The following is a 16285-nucleotide window of genomic DNA, read 5'->3' as shown; positions in this document are numbered from 1 at the left end:
CACATATCTTGAGACATAGCAAAGGCACATCGGGCTACCAGTCCCTACAATTTCGCAAAGTTTGGTGGGAATCCATTCAGCCGTTCGGGCTAAAAGTGAGTCCACCCTCCCTATGGAAATTAACATGGGGAAACACGTTTTGGGACACCCCTTTTATCTCGGCCCCCGCTTGACGAATCCCCACCAAACTTTCAGGGAAGGAGCGGAGCGCAGCGAGGCAAATTTAAGGAAAATTACAGGCAGATCCCTCAATCGACGCCAAGGTTATTCCCAATAGAATGTTCATAATTTCCTATGGAAAACAATCCTAACTATAACTACCTACTTGCGACCGCCAGTTGGTAATATATATATATATATATATATATATATATATATATATATATATATATATATATATATATATATATATATATATATATATAGCCAAGACATGCGCCAAAATCAGTGTCGCAGGAGTATGGCTTCAAAAGGTGGGTGAAAATGATATAGTGGCGTTTAAAGATAAAAAGGAGGAAACAAAAAAATATGCGTGGAGGCTAAGGGAAAGATTAACGGTAGGTAAGAGGATGAAAATGAAGCCAGAAAGAAATTTGTCTGGAATACACAAAACGTCTGCTGGGTACGAGCACAGCGTGCGACGTACTTTGAGCCTGAGGCTGCTCTGTGGTGGTCTGCTGCTTTCAAGTCCGATGCCAGATGCCAGCTTCGCGCTTGAATGCCTCACATGCACTGGCCATAAACCGCATTCCAAAGGTCTTTGGTAGCATTTTCTGGTGCCCCTTACTAAATCTCTCGCATGGCGATTGCTTAAGCAATAGTTAGGCTCGACCTAAAAAACAATTGGATGTAAAGGAGTTGAATACAGAAGAGAGAAATAGAGGTAAGTATACAGAGGGAGAATAAAAAGTGATACTGCAACCTAAATTAAGAGGCTCCTAAAACACACCCATCTCAGAGCAAAACACACTTGCAGGTCAACCTTTAAAGCCCAGCTTTTAAAGTATGTAATATTTTCTCTCATGTTTTTAATTATTTATCCTTATCTAAAGGACATTAAAAAAGTTGTATCAGTTGGCAGAATTCTGGTGAGAAAGGGGGGAAACAGTTGGTGCACTCCACATGCATTTGGTTGAGGCCCACCCTTGCCCATAAGTTGTATCCATCTACAGCTGCAGGACAAGATTCTGAATAAAGAAAAGTGTGGGCCCGCATGATGGCTGAACAAGGGGAGGACAAGTGTACTGTGGCATCTGGAAATAGAAGGACTGGGTATAGGACAACACATTTACAATTCCTCTGTTATGAAAAGCTGTGCATCCATAAATACCCCTATAGTGCTTCGAATTATCCCATACATTACAGCTGATACTGCAAATGACACAGTCGGTATCACTGGTGAGGAGTCTTATATTACCACTCAAGTCTTCAGTGACATCCCTGAAGTAACTAAGCACCATCCACCCTGCAACCTCCTTTGGGTGCACTACCTGACCGAGAGAAAAAAATGCTGAAATATGATTCATTATTCTTGATCTCCTCAGCTTGCACACTGAACAGGTACAGATTTAATTTTCATAGGGCTAGGGTCACCTCAGAACAGTAAAGCAACACAATAGTCATCAAATTCCCACAGGATAACTAGCGAGGGATCATCGTTCGTTTTGTGCCCCTAAGGCTGGGAGTAAATGTAGCCCAGTTATGTACTCCGCATTCAACCAGAAATCAACTGATGAATCTCTAATAAAATTACAACTTTAACAACAGTAGTGAAAAGGTGTTAGTCTCAGCTAAACTTTACAAACAAATACATAACAGCAAACTAAATGAGCAATAACCTCCAAACTAAAAAGAAGGAGAAACAAGATTTACAACAATTTTCACAAGAAAAAACTTTACCAAAGGATATATGGTTAGTACAAGAATCCTCTAAATCCAGATGTTATCAACATACATTCATTGTCAGAATGTATTAAAGGACAAGTTAGAAAACCTTAATGAAATAATGTCACTGGAACTAAAAGAGACTGAAGTTTTTAAAAATATGGAAGTGAATGAAGGCTCAAGAAAGGGAGGAAATGAAATAGAAAATCGAAATTCCTATTTAAGACCAGTACTTGACCAACAAATCAGATTTAGAAATATTTGAGGAAGCTCAATATTGTAAGAAACAACAAAATTACCTTAATAAAATCTGCTACTTTAAATTCAGAAATAAACAACTCCGAGCAACCAATCTATAATAAACACAAAGCCAATGCAGTGGAACCAGAAGTAGATGAAAAGGAACTCAGAAGAACTCAATCGACTACTCCCAGAAATAAAACTGAATCAAGAGACAATTAAATTGCTGAAGGCATAAACGAAAAATAGTATACACATTACAGTACCAAATGATAATTTGTTTTGGACACACAAATAGGACGATGAAGAAAATAATTCAAAACAGACTCTCTAATGTTTTTAACTCCTACGCAAATCTGGCTTCTCAAAACCCATGTTCTTGAAATATCATATAGATCAACAAATTAAGCAGACCGATTGAGACTTACACTACTTTATGTTGGTTCAGAAAATGCATGTTGTCAAGAAACATGGAAAGATACTATTCTTCACCTTTCTAATTTCACTGTAATTGAAAGCTTAGAAGCAAAGGCCGCTTTGGGTAGATCATGTGGAGGTCTGGCAATTGTACTAAAAACTTTTCTTGACCTAACGTAACCAGAGTTATTATGAAATAAAAAAATAAAATCATTTTTTTTTTAAATGTACTGATAATCTCCATCAAATTTAAAGATTAAATTACATTTACTGTGATTAGCGTCTATATCTCACAACAAATCATAAAGGAAATATAAGTGGTTTGATCAATATGTGTAAGTACTTTTTGGGCTCTGGAGATCAGCCCTAGGACTTGTCTGCTTCAGCTTAGGGACTTTATTTGTTGTTCAACTGCCTCTATTTAACTGTCTTGATAGAAAACGACCAGTAGAGGTCAGTAAAATACCAGAATTGCTTTCTGCTGAAGGACTTTCTTTTTTTTTTCTTCTGGCAACTCCCTCTATTAAACTTTCTTAATAGAAAACGACCAGCAGAGGTCAGTAAAATACCAGAATCACTTTAGCATTCTCTAGATTCCAGTCCATAGAAATGGTCTTCCAAGAGCACCCATAGACAATAATATTTTTTTCAAATCTTGTATTTTCCTGATATGACCACTAACTGATTTTATATTAAAAACAGAGTTTTGGTCTATACCGTTTCCAGCTGAAAGGCAATATTTCTCTCCATGTGTTCCCATACCTGGTGTGTCACGCAATTTGGTGCTTACTTTCCCTCCATGTTAAAGAACAGTAGATGTTTCAGCACCCAGGCTAATGTGCTGCATAGCTAAATACATAAAAGGCCCCAAAGGCGAGACTGATTGAATTGCAAATGCTTGTTCCGTACAGTGCTTGATTGAGGATTGTTATTGCCAATGTCCTATTCCTCCAAATATAGGCTACTCAATTCACTCCATCCACTTACCTGGTGAATCTCCCCCTGAGCAACGCTTTGAGACGTAAGAAACCTTGTCCGCTATAGAGTTGGACGGATCCGAAACGGAGAAGAATTTCTCCCCAGAAATTGTCTCCTTCCTGGCTTCAAGAATGTCAGCTTGCTCCGCCCAGCTCTGGCTTTTGCGATCCCCCTTCCTAGGCTTCTTCAACCTTTTTGTAGATGTTGCTGTAACGGATGTATCCTTCATCATGGCTACCTCTAAATGTTCCCATTCATTAATTACATCTTTGCCTAGCATTATTGCAGATACAGAAACAGGCCCCTATACTGCACCAATAGAGCCCCCCCATAGCCCCTCTGCTGCCCTTCCAAGCCCAGCACTTTTGTTTGATTAATCACGAGTGGGTTGGCTCACCTCGGTACTCTGAACGGTAGTGCCTGACTCCGCCTGCTAATTCTCATCAATACATGTATTGGTAGCTCGATTTCCCTCTGCATTACTAGTAGCTCAATTTTCCATTAAAGACGGTTGTTTCGATAAATTTTTGACAGAAAAAAAAAAGATCACCAGGGTCAACTTTTTCCAGGACCAGCACCAAGCATTTTCTCGGAGGCAGGCTCTGCTTAGCTTATGGCTGGTGCTCCAATGCGCAGCCCTCTGCTTTCAGCCTTCGTTGACACGAAAACATCAGCGGACCCACAAACCTTAGACCCTCTTGGGCTCTTTGGCGTTATGAGAGCTTCATAGGAGGCAGCCCGGCATCTGGGGGTATCAGACGTACAGGGAGACCTACGGGGAGGCACCAGGTGAGTCGGAAGAATGGAAACCGGCGGTGTTGAGAAAAAACGCTATATGCGGTCCAAATCATATCAAATTAATCTGTAGCCATATAGCGGACATCCAGTACTAACATCGAGCAAAGAAACCTCAGGAGGGTTGACCAAGTAGAGAGCTTAAATAGCCGCCATCTTTGCCTCCCGTTCCCCCCAACATTGAGGATTTGAATAAAGAATTTAACATTCTTAAATTCCTCAACGGGTCTGCAACACAGTCAAATATACTGTCAACTGAAGAATAATTATTTTGTCACTGAGGAACATGGGTTTTAGACAACTTATTGGTAGATCTCTGAACGATCAACCAGCTAATTATAGGTTTCATGCAGCAGGAAGCAGAGATAGAATTGATTATTCTTTTTTACATACTGAACACTTTGATAAATGCTGGTTTTTAAAATGATTACTCCGCCAGGAAGTTTACTATCACTATCCTCATTGCATCTCTTTAATGTGGCAACTGTTCTATTACAACCCTACACAATTATTCAGCAAAGCATTTTGAGGGTGAATAGAAGAATTATTTGGAATGGGGACACTGTTTAAACAACTTTCCATTTTTGACTCATTAAGGTTGACAAATGATACTCTAAACATCTTCTGGAACTGGATATCCTCATGGGTAACCCATTAAAAAACTTTTTACTGAGTTTGTTTGTGAAATCTGCGATAACTATTACTTTGTAAGTTTGTTGTAAGTGGTTTTAGTTAACTTAAACAATAAATCTTTACCTAGTTACTCTGAATTCAATCAGAAATCAGTTGATGAACGGCAGTCCATCCTATATCGGATCACCTACAACACCATGGTGAAAAAGAGTACATGTTTTTTCCACTTAATTATTATTATTTTTTTTAAATGGTGATAAATGTAATCTACTTTACTCATACAATAGCATGCCAGCGGTTGAACCACACATTTAGTTCCATATACCCCGACACATTGCTTGATTGGTAACTTGTGGTAACTTGGCAAACTCAAGGAACACAGTCTGCACCCCTGATTCAAATTCAAAATGTTGTCCACCTAGACGAACTAATGAGACTGTAAACATGCAAATCACTCAGAGTTACTAAAGATACTGTATTCTGTCGGAGCAAGGGAAGGAATTTGGTAAAACAAACATATGCGCTAGTACAAGTTTTCATAGTTGCTTTGTTCTTAATGGGTTACTTTACTTTTGTTGAAATCTCGGAATGCTTTCTTCAGACTGCTCCAAGTACACAAGTCAAAAAAAGATATATATAATGCGTTACCTGAGAAGAATCCGGCTCGGCCATTTTTGGAATGACACTTTCTTTCAAAAATCAAGTTGGCTAGTAGCTCCAACAACGTGTTTGAGGAAAAAGCATGCAGGCGGGTGTGGTATTAGTATCCTTCCGTTCACCTGGAGAGGAAAAGAACAGAGCGGTTTCATTCAGTCATTGGAAAAACTCCCAATTAAAACTCTGCTTAAATGCAGCCCACACTTAACGTGCCATGAAATGAAGAGTTTTGTGCCCAGACCAGATTCTTACAAACTTCAAGCCCATACAACATTAGTGAACATTTCATGCTCAAGAACATCAGAAAAATGATATACCATGGTATGAGTTGTACATAAAATAGCATATAATAGAGACAAACTTATTTTACAACCTCCATGTTGAGTGTACTATGGTGAGCAGAAATGTGTTTTCTTGTATAACTTCAAAGAAATCACCATTGTTAACTCTAAAAAAAAAAAAGTTTACTTTAAGGAAGGTTCAAAACATAGGTATTAAGGTTTAAATTGTAGCCCTGCAACCCGAGCAGGAAATGAGACAATTTAGGAGCAGCACTGCATTTATAAAGACTATACAAGAAGCAAATTAGCAAGAAGAAATTATTTTAATTTGGTGTGTGTCATGTGGGACTGCATAAAATTACAGCACCACTCTTATCTTTTTAATGCTGCTACCTCGGAAAGAAAAATGCTGTATTTTAACAGTCATTATTGACCCACAAGCCCTTTTTTAGGTCTCACCTAGGCAGCGCACATGCGCTGCCCTTGGAGGGCCTTTAGCCATTAGTCTTCACTTTTCAAGCACTGCACTCATGCTTGTGGCGGCATCCACCTTGTGGGAGTGAGCAGTGGCACGCCACAAGCACAAGGGCAGTGCGTGAAGACTGCGCGCACATGCACGCACCACTCCAGGGCTTCTTTTTCAGTAAGCAGCACTGCAGCTTGCTTCTCATCGGCTGCAATGCGTTGCTGTAGTGCCTGTTGTGGTGTTCTCACTCCCCTCCGCTCCCGCCTGGTTTTAATTAGGGTGGCCTTTCACTTTCACGGCCGCGCTTGTTTCAATTGTTGCTTTCTGCATGCCTCTGCTTGTTTTGTTTCCCTCTGCACCCACTTTACGCCTTTTATCTGACACTCATTTTAGAGCCCCCTAGCTTTCACTATCCCACTTAAAGCCCTGAAGTGCAGTGCACGATGGCTCCATCCTGACTAGAACTTATTATTGGAGAATTGCAGCCAGTGGTCTGTATGAGGTTTCCTAACAATAGAAGCCAAGCTTTTAACACACACATGCGTCCTTCATTTCAAACCTTTTGTCTGTTGCATTGTCTTTCAACAAACTAAAGAAGAACAAGCATTTGCAATGTAATAGGTCTCGCATTAATTAAGTTTGAGCTATTGGCATTGCTAAATATTGCAGCGCAAATTACAACAAAAGTCTATAAATTGTAGGCCAAAAAAATATGTATTTATTTTTGTAGCAATAGTGGCATGCTGCCCTTTAGATGAATATGTTTAAAAGTAAAGTGTGCCATACTGCAATTGCTACAATAGTTAATTGTGGATGCATTAACAATTGATGTGTGCACTGGTGGCTGGTGGTGTGTGTGCCTGTAGAAATTGTGCACCGATGGCTGGAGCTGTGTGTGCCTGGTGGAAGTGTGCACTGCCGGCTGGTGGTGTGTGTGACTGGTGGTGTGTGTGCCTGGTTAAAGCATGCACTGGCGGCTGGTGGTGTGTGCCTGGTGAAAGTGTGCACTGACGGCTGGTGGTGTGTGTGTGCCTGGTGAAAGCGTGCACTGGCGGCTGGTGGTGTGTGTGTGCCTGGTGAAAGCGTGCACTGACGGCTGGTGGTGTGTGTGTGCCTGGTGAAAGCGTGCACTGACGGCTGGTGGTGTGTGCCTGGTGGAAGCGTGCACTGATGGCTGGTGTTGTTTGTGCCCGGTGAAAGCATGCACTGACAGCTGGTGGTGTTTGTGCCCGGTGAAAGCGTGCACTGACGATGTGGTTGTGTGTGTGGTTGTATGTGTGGTTGTGGTTGTGTGTGTGGTTGTGTGTGTGGTTGTGCTTGTGTGTGTGGTTGTGGGGGTGTGGTTGTGGGTGTGGTTGTGTGTATGTTTGTGTGCTTGTGTGTGTGCTTGTGGTTGTGTGTGTGGTTGTGTGTGTGGTGGTATGGGTGGTTGTGTGTGTGTGTGTGATTCTGTGTGTGTGTGTGGTTGTGTGTTTTGGAGTTGGCGTTCCTATCGGTGTGAATCCAGAAACAGAGTGCATGACGAGATGACATGAGTCCAGGACAGCTCTCGAGAAGGCTCCCTTCAGATTACGGGTTGGTCGTTACGAACAAAACACTCTTAAACTTCCTCTGTGTTTTGTATCATGAACCACTCGCTGAGGTTTACATGTTTTTATATGTGTCTCTGTATATTTAAAAACGGTGTCCATCCGTTGTAGTGGTCAGGCTCGCTCTCTACGCACCGTAGAGGTAGCTGGTCTGATACAATTTGACAGGGCTGATTTGGGTTCCAATTCAGGACCTGTTGTCAATGCTCGCTGAAAACACACAAGCCATTTTATGTTGCGTTTATGGTGTGGTATATTGGTAATAATTAGTGGAAGTGGCAGGGTGCACAACGAAGAGGTAAGTTAGTTAGTTAATGGGAGGCTTCTGAATTCTGGGTGCACTCGTAGGGTGGTGTTATCCGTCTGAAACACCTTTAGATATCAATGTGGTTGTGTATGCGGAGCCCCGCAAATACATCCCCTGGTGAGGCACACCAATATGGATCACGCAAAAGTGCTTCTGCTTTCGGTTATAAATCTTTGTTTATTTCATTTCCATTGTTATATGCATATGGTCCATTTAAGGATAATTGACTTCGATATTAAACAGCATATCAGAAGACGACAAATGTTGTAACTCGTTAACATTTGAACATTGACCTCCAATGCATTTCGGGCTTAGGTGCCCTTGGTCACGGAGAGCTGAGGAGGAAGCAGAGAGGAGCGACAGTGAGGGAATGTATCGCAGTTAGGAAGGTCGGGGGGGTCTATTACAGTGCTATGGTGTGTGGGCTAATGAGATAAGTTACTAGTGCGCGGAGCTACGGTGAAGGGTGGGGTGTGTGATGGGAATGTTACCGCCGGTGGAAAGAACAAAATATAAATATCTAAACCTTAGTTTTTCAAAGTCTTACTTCAAAGTTACGCGTGGCGTCCTGAGACGTTCTCGGTCGGTCGTCCATTCGCTGTCTCAAACGCGTGTGAGACAACCTGCTTAATAATTACATGAACAGAGATGACGGACTAACGCCCGAATATAGCGGGGGCCATGTTGAAGTGGTGAACTTATAGGGAAACCGTGTAGTGTTAGGTGAATACTACGTACACAGAAAGATAAACAGATAAACAAAGGTAAAACGTGTGAATGAAACTGAAATAAGGAGGAAGGTGAGGCAGCTGGATAGTACAATATAGATGATGTTACAGGTAGCAGCTAAATTCTGTACGATCATTGAGCCCGTGGGGCTTAAGAGTTTGCAGGAGGTAAATCCATTCAAGTTCTCTCTTGAGTAACAGTTTGGTATTGTCTATGCCTTCTCTCTTGGGCACGATCTCTAGGACCATGAATTTTAATTGAGCGATGGTATGGCGTGCTTCCATAAAGTGAAAGGCAATGCTGGATTTTTCAGTTTTAAGTCTAATGTTAGACTTGTGTTCATTAAGTCGGGTTTTGATTTTGCGCTCAGTCTTCCCTATATATAGTTTGCCACATGGGCATTTGAGGGCGTAAATCAAGTTGGTAGAATCGCAAGTGGCGTCAACATGGAGTTTGATATTGTGTCCTTTCATGGGGTGTTGTATTTCATTGCCCCTAATTACACTGTTGCAGTGGCCGCAGTTCAAACAGGGTTGAGTGCTGCGGTGTCGTTTGGTTGACTCAGTGGGCTTAGCCAATATTTCTTTAATGTTTCGGCTCCTGGTGTGAGCAAATATTGGTGGCTCATTGAAGATGCCTTGAAAGTCGGGCTCATTTTGCAGTATTGGCCAGTGCTTCCAGATAATCTTTTTGTACGCTGCACTCGCAGTTGAAAATTTAGACACAAGGACCATGCGTTGCTCTATATTTTTATGAGTCTTAGCCAGGCAGTCCTGTCTGGATATGTTGGCAACACAGGATTGTGCATCTCGCAGGACAGTCTCTGGGTAGCCACGTGCCCGGAATCTGTCTGACATTTCCATCATCCGTTTATGGACCATTGTCTCATCAGATACGATGCGCTTGACGCGCAGCATTTGAGAGTACGGGAGGTGTTTTTTCAGGGAGCCTTGGTGGAAGCTGGTAAAGTGGAGAGCATTATTTCGGTCTGTGCTCTTTCTGTGAAGATCCGTGACTATTCCGTCAGCAGTATTTTTAATATGGACATCTAAAAAGGCGATGTCAGTTTCGCTGATTTGCCACGTGAGTTTGATCCGCGGATCTTTGGTGTTAGTTTCCATCAGTAGGTTATGGAGAGATTCTTTAGTGTCTGCCCATAGGAAAAATAGGTCATCAATGTACCGTAAGAATAGTTTCGTGTGTTTTAGAAAACTTGGGTTAGTGTACAGGTATTTTGTTTCAAAATTCTCCATGTAGGTATTGGCGTAGGACGGGGCGGCACAGTTTCCCATCGCCATTCCAAAGAGTTGCAAAAACCACTGATTGTCGACTTTAAAGTAGCTGTGATATAGGGTAAATATCATTAATTCCATTAAAGCCAACGCTAGTGCTCCCAGCACTAGTGAAGAACAAACAACATCTAGTTCTTCTCCTTTTTTAGAGATCAGCCCAGACCCTCCAGAAGACCCAGGCAGAGCAAGATCAAAAGAACGAGACATAAGTCCACCGGCCACAAGGAGTACAGTTGCCAAAAAAGATCAGAAACCAAAGAAAGCAGTCTCGTAATCAACATCTCTAAAACTCAAATATCTAATCATCAAATGAACCTCTTAGAAAAAGGAACGTCATTCATTCCCACGACATCAACTAACCTCCTGGAACTTGAGGTTAGCACCTTCAAGTTCACCCGGAAACTGAGACTAAGACACTTTTTCGATAATGTATTACCTCCACCCACCACTGAGAAAACAGATGAACTCAAAGGTCTACGACCTCCAAGTACTTATCAGGCACCTACCAGCCATAAATGTATCGATTTGTTTGAAACACTGGTTCGCAAAGATTCAGCAAACATCAACTTCAAGGCACCTAGAAAAACTCACAATCTGACCAACAAAGATCGGGACACGTTGAAGTCCCTAGCCAACGATCCGAGCATAAAACTCACCAAAGCAGACAAAGGCGGGGCCCTTGTTATACTCGATAGTGAAATGTACACGAACAAACTTTTGGAACACATCCAAGATACCGATACCTATATGGCCCTGGATTGTAACCCTACCAATGAGTATCACAATCAACTCAAAGAAATTGTAAATAAAGCATACCAATCAGGAATCATAGAAGAACGCACCAAAAGGTATCTGCTAGTGGAATATCCCAAAAGTCCAACGATCCACATGTGTCCAAAAATCCATAAAAATCTCATGGACCCCCCATTCAGACCGATAGTGTCCACCAAACGATCGATCCATGAAACCACTGGTAAATTTTTGGACAGATACCTACAACCTTTAGTCACTCAATCATTGAGTCACATCAAAGACACTACAGAGTTCCTCACGAAACTATCCTGCATCCAAACCTCCTGCCATGAACCTCTAGTGTTCTGCACAGCTGATGTGAGTTCACTATACACATCAATACCCCACGCGGGGGGCATCGAAGCAATAGAACAGACCCTACTCAAAAGCAACATTCACCCTGACATGCAAACGTTCCTGATGGAATTAATGATATTTACCCTATATCACAGCTACTTTAAAGTCGACAATCAGTGGTTTTTGCAACTCTCTGGAATGGCGATGGGAAACTGTGCCGCCCCGTCCTACGCCAATACCTACATGGAGAATTTTGAAACAAAATACCTGTACACTAACCCAAGTTTTCTAAAACACACGAAACTATTCTTACGGTACATTGATGACCTATTTTTCCTATGGGCAGACACTAAAGAATCTCTCCATAACCTACTGATGGAAACTAACACCAAAGATCCGCGGATCAAACTCACGTGGCAAATCAGCGAAACTGACATCGCCTTTTTAGATGTCCATATTAAAAATACTGCTGACGGAATAGTCACGGATCTTCACAGAAAGAGCACAGACCGAAATAATGCTCTCCACTTTACCAGCTTCCACCAAGGCTCCCTGAAAAAACACCTCCCGTACTCTCAAATGCTGCGCGTCAAGCGCATCGTATCTGATGAGACAATGGTCCATAAACGGATGATGGAAATGTCAGACAGATTCCGGGCACGTGGCTACCCAGAGACTGTCCTGCGAGATGCACAATCCCGTGTTGCCAACATATCCAGACAGGACTGCCTGGCTAAGACTCATAAAAATATAGAGCAACGCATGGTCCTTGTGTCTAAATTTTCAACTGCGAGTGCAGCGTACAAAAAGATTATCTGGAAGCACTGGCCAATACTGCAAAATGAGCCCGACTTTCAAGGCATCTTCAATGAGCCACCAATATTTGCTCACACCAGGAGCCGAAACATTAAAGAAATATTGGCTAAGCCCACTGAGTCAACCAAACGACACCGCAGCACTCAACCCTGTTTGAACTGCGGCCACTGCAACAGTGTAATTAGGGGCAATGAAATACAACACCCCATGAAAGGACACAATATCAAACTCCATGTTGACGCCACTTGCGATTCTACCAACTTGATTTACGCCCTCAAATGCCCATGTGGCAAACTATATATAGGGAAGACTGAGCGCAAAATCAAAACCCGACTTAATGAACACAAGTCTAACATTAGACTTAAAACTGAAAAATCCAGCATTGCCTTTCACTTTATGGAAGCACGCCATACCATCGCTCAATTAAAATTCATGGTCCTAGAGATCGTGCCCAAGAGAGAAGGCATAGACAATACCAAACTGTTACTCAAGAGAGAACTTGAATGGATTTACCTCCTGCAAACTCTTAAGCCCCACGGGCTCAATGATCGTACAGAATTTAGCTGCTACCTGTAACATCATCTATATTGTACTATCCAGCTGCCTCACCTTCCTCCTTATTTCAGTTTCATTCACACGTTTTACCTTTGTTTATCTGTTTATCTTTCTGTGTACGTAGTATTCACCTAACACTACACGGTTTCCCTATAAGTTCACCACTTCAACATGGCCCCCGCTATATTCGGGCGTTAGTCCGTCATCTCTGTTCATGTAATTATTAAGCAGGTTGTCTCACACGCGTTTGAGACAGCGAATGGATGACCGACCGAGAACGTCTCAGGACGCCACGCGTAACTTTGAAGTAAGACTTTGAGAAACTAAGGTTTAGATATTTATATTTTGTTCTTTCCACCGGCGGTAACATTCCCATCACACACCCCACCCTTCACCGTAGCTCCGCGCACTAGTAACTTATCTCATTAGCCCACACACCATAGCACTGTAATAGACCCCCCCGACCTTCCTAACTGCGATACATTCCCTCACTGTCGCTCCTCTCTGCTTCCTCCTCAGCTCTCCGTGACCAAGGGCACCTAAGCCCGAAATGCATTGGAGGTCAATGTTCAAATGTTAACGAGTTACAACATTTGTCGTCTTCTGATATGCTGTTTAATATCGAAGTCAATTATCCTTAAATGGACCATATGCATATAACAATGGAAATGAAATAAACAAAGATTTATAACCGAAAGCAGAAGCACTTTTGCGTGATCCATATTGGTGTGCCTCACCAGGGGATGTATTTGCGGGGCTCCGCATACACAACCACATTGATATTGGTAATAATCACACCCATGCTGCCTTGTTTTCCTTCTCACCATATCTACCAAGGCGCAGCGTTCTCCGAGGTTGTCGCATCATTAATTGTATGATGCCCTACGCCTTCACCCTCGCAATAAGCCTAGTTATTTCCGCTAGGCCTTCTGGGTAATATGCCACAGCCCATAGACTTGCGCAGCCTCAAGAGGGGCAGGCCATCTGGGTGAAGCTGGCTCAATGACACTCAACAGATAAAACCAACAGTATCACACATTCCTTCCTCACAGAGCCAGGCCCAGCCCGTCTAGTTCATTCGAGGAAGTCGATGGAATATTTCTTGTTGTCTTAGGAGGACTTTTTGAGGCCTGGCCCAGACTTCTCGTGTTACCTCTCATCATTCCCTGGAAGCCGTTCACGCATCATCACCCAGCCCGAGGAAGGCCCCTGTGACTGAGCCCTTACGCCTTCTGTTTTACAGCCTTACCTCAAAGTACCGAAGACCCGATAACATAAAAAAACAAACCTCTGCTAGTTCCTCGCTGTCACAGCCAACTCATATGGGGGCCTCCGACAGGAACAGCGAGGCCGTACTCCAGGCCTTCAACTTCACCCAGCCGCTTGCTATTGAGACAGCACTTTTCCTCTCTGCGCTGTCTTTCTCCAGAGCGGCTCTTAGTTGGGTCACACGCCGTGAGCGTGCACATGGGCTGTCCATGCGCCTTCGCTGGCGAAAATTGAAAGCGTGGGGGAGCGCCGCCGTACACGCTTACAGATCACGTCTCCAAAAGCACGTGGTTCACAGATGACGTCACCAAAAGCGCACGTTCACAGCCCATGTCTTCGAAAGCGCGCAGTCACAGCCATTGTCTCCAATGTATTTTAGAAGCTTGTGCACCTCTCCTGTCCCACTTTGCTAAGCTACCCGGCAACAATAAGTCTCGCTTACGCGAGCATCGCATTGCGCTGCATCGCTAGGTGAGACCTAAAAACATCCGTGATAAATGGTTTCTGCTTGTTTGGCAGTTGCACAGACACAATTCCTCCTCGGGCCTTTAATAGGTGACTGGCGCGGGGAAACGCTCACATTTCTATTTCCTTTGCATGGTAGCAACTGAGGGGGACACGAACAGGAGGAGAACCACGCTACCCATTTGGATATTTTTGGTGACCTGTTGCGTTTCCCGCTCCGCGGGAAACGCTCGCATCTGACACCCTGTCACCGGCAGCAGCAGAGGGGCCACAAAGGAGAACTACACTCCCCAGAAGGCAGCGGGGGAGATAGACGCCCTCCTGCCACGCCCTATCCAGGTGTATTTAATCTGCACTACAGTCCCGCCCCGCGGGACAAGTCAGGCGAAGCCCGGGCCAAGGGCGGGCCCATTTGAGCCTGTTCGAGAACCATCAGAGGACAGGACGGGGCCACATCCATTCGATGCCAGAGTAAGGTTAGTTGCTATCCGTTATTGGGGACATGGTCTAAGGTATCCATTTATTATCGGACTACATGCGACTGGTCGTTTAAGGATCTCTCCTCTACACACTAAAGAACAATAGTAGGCATGTCTGTAAAGGGGTGAAAGGAGGGAAAACTGCCCCTACTGGCTCTGTCATGGTAACGTTGGACCAATTTATTGTACAGGCTACATCGATTGTAGCACATGAAATTGACCGTGCTGAGAAAAGGCTGTCGACGGACTTTGCCCTTAACAAAAGGTCCTCTATAGGAGCGCTGGCTAGGGTAGTGTCCCCCATTACCACCCCAGGTTCTAATGCTCCCCTAGGCGAAGGCATAGGGGTGAACCAAGTTATTCACTCTGCTCTAATTCATATGGTCCAAGGGGAGCCCAGTCAACTATGTTCGACTCAAGAGAATTTGCAGGACGTTGAAAATAGTTGTATAGATAGCAGCGTGTTGATTGACCCTATGGAGTGCACCACAAGAACGCGCCCAACACGTGGTTCAAAGCCAGCAGAACCAGTATTGGTAACAAAAAGGAAGCACTGGGGTTCAACCCAGAAGGGGAGAAAAGCTAAAGTAAAGAAGATAAATGCCCATAAAGAATCATCTGGGGCTAAAGCTATACCTTCTAACATCACAGAGTTTTTGTCCCCGACAAAAGATTTGGTAGATCCAGTGCTGCCCCAAAGGATGGACACTACACTGGATTGGTCTCAGGAAATGTGGAATAAACTTGAACAGCTTTTTTATAGGTCCTGTACTCCCATTTATTATAGATTGGACGCCATTGAAAAGAAACTGTCAATTCTTGAAGGTGTAGGGGCCAGGGAAACAGAGACACAGGTGGGTCTGTGGTTAGCATAAGGAGTGGTCACGAGTCTGTGGGAGTTCCTGAGGCTATCCTAAATGCTAATCCTTCAACTAAACCAATACGGGCAACAGCATCAAAACGTAATACCACCATGACCACTAGTGATCCTGCCACTCAGTCCAGCTCTAGTGCAACTAAAGGTGTACAACTTATGGAAGGTGAAGGTTCTGGGAAGGGGGTATAAACTCTGGGCTTTTTAAATCAGGCTGCAACAAACGTGTGAACAGTGATCCATTATCGGGCTGTCTCCCATTCATAGATCTCCCCCCAGCCTCTGCCCCCTATGTGTGCATTCTGACGGGGGTACCATTGTTAAGACCAGGCCAGCGTGAGGATTACCCGGACCTGAAAAATAAGTGTATATATTGGCTTAACACCAATCGGTCTCTTCCCCCTGGGATGTCGGCCGAAATCTTATTTGCAAGGAGGGTGGATTGGGTTGGGTCGAGACACAAAGATATA

The 16285-nt window shown here is 43.5% G+C and overlaps 1 protein-coding gene across 3 annotated transcripts in view; it reads right to left on the bottom strand.

The window, feature by feature from the left end:
• The window catches only part of LOC147718915 (uncharacterized), a 143897-nt gene that overhangs the window by 116629 nt on the left and 10983 nt on the right, over positions 1-16285 (bottom strand). For all 3 annotated transcript variants that reach the window (XM_086964665.1, XM_086964662.1, XM_086964663.1), the window contains exon 2: positions 5596-5726. In XM_086964665.1, the coding sequence (XP_086820791.1) occupies positions 5596-5619 (24 nt within the window). In that variant the 5' untranslated portion in view covers positions 5620-5726. The remainder of the gene's footprint in view (positions 1-5595; positions 5727-16285) is intronic.

Source organism: Lissotriton vulgaris, chromosome 4_1 (assembly GCF_964263255.1).
Source record: "Lissotriton vulgaris chromosome 4_1, aLisVul1.2, whole genome shotgun sequence".
NCBI lineage: Eukaryota > Metazoa > Chordata > Amphibia > Caudata > Salamandridae > Lissotriton > Lissotriton vulgaris.
The sequence above is the reverse complement of the archived record's forward strand: the minus strand, read 5'-3'. Positions and strand labels throughout refer to the sequence as shown.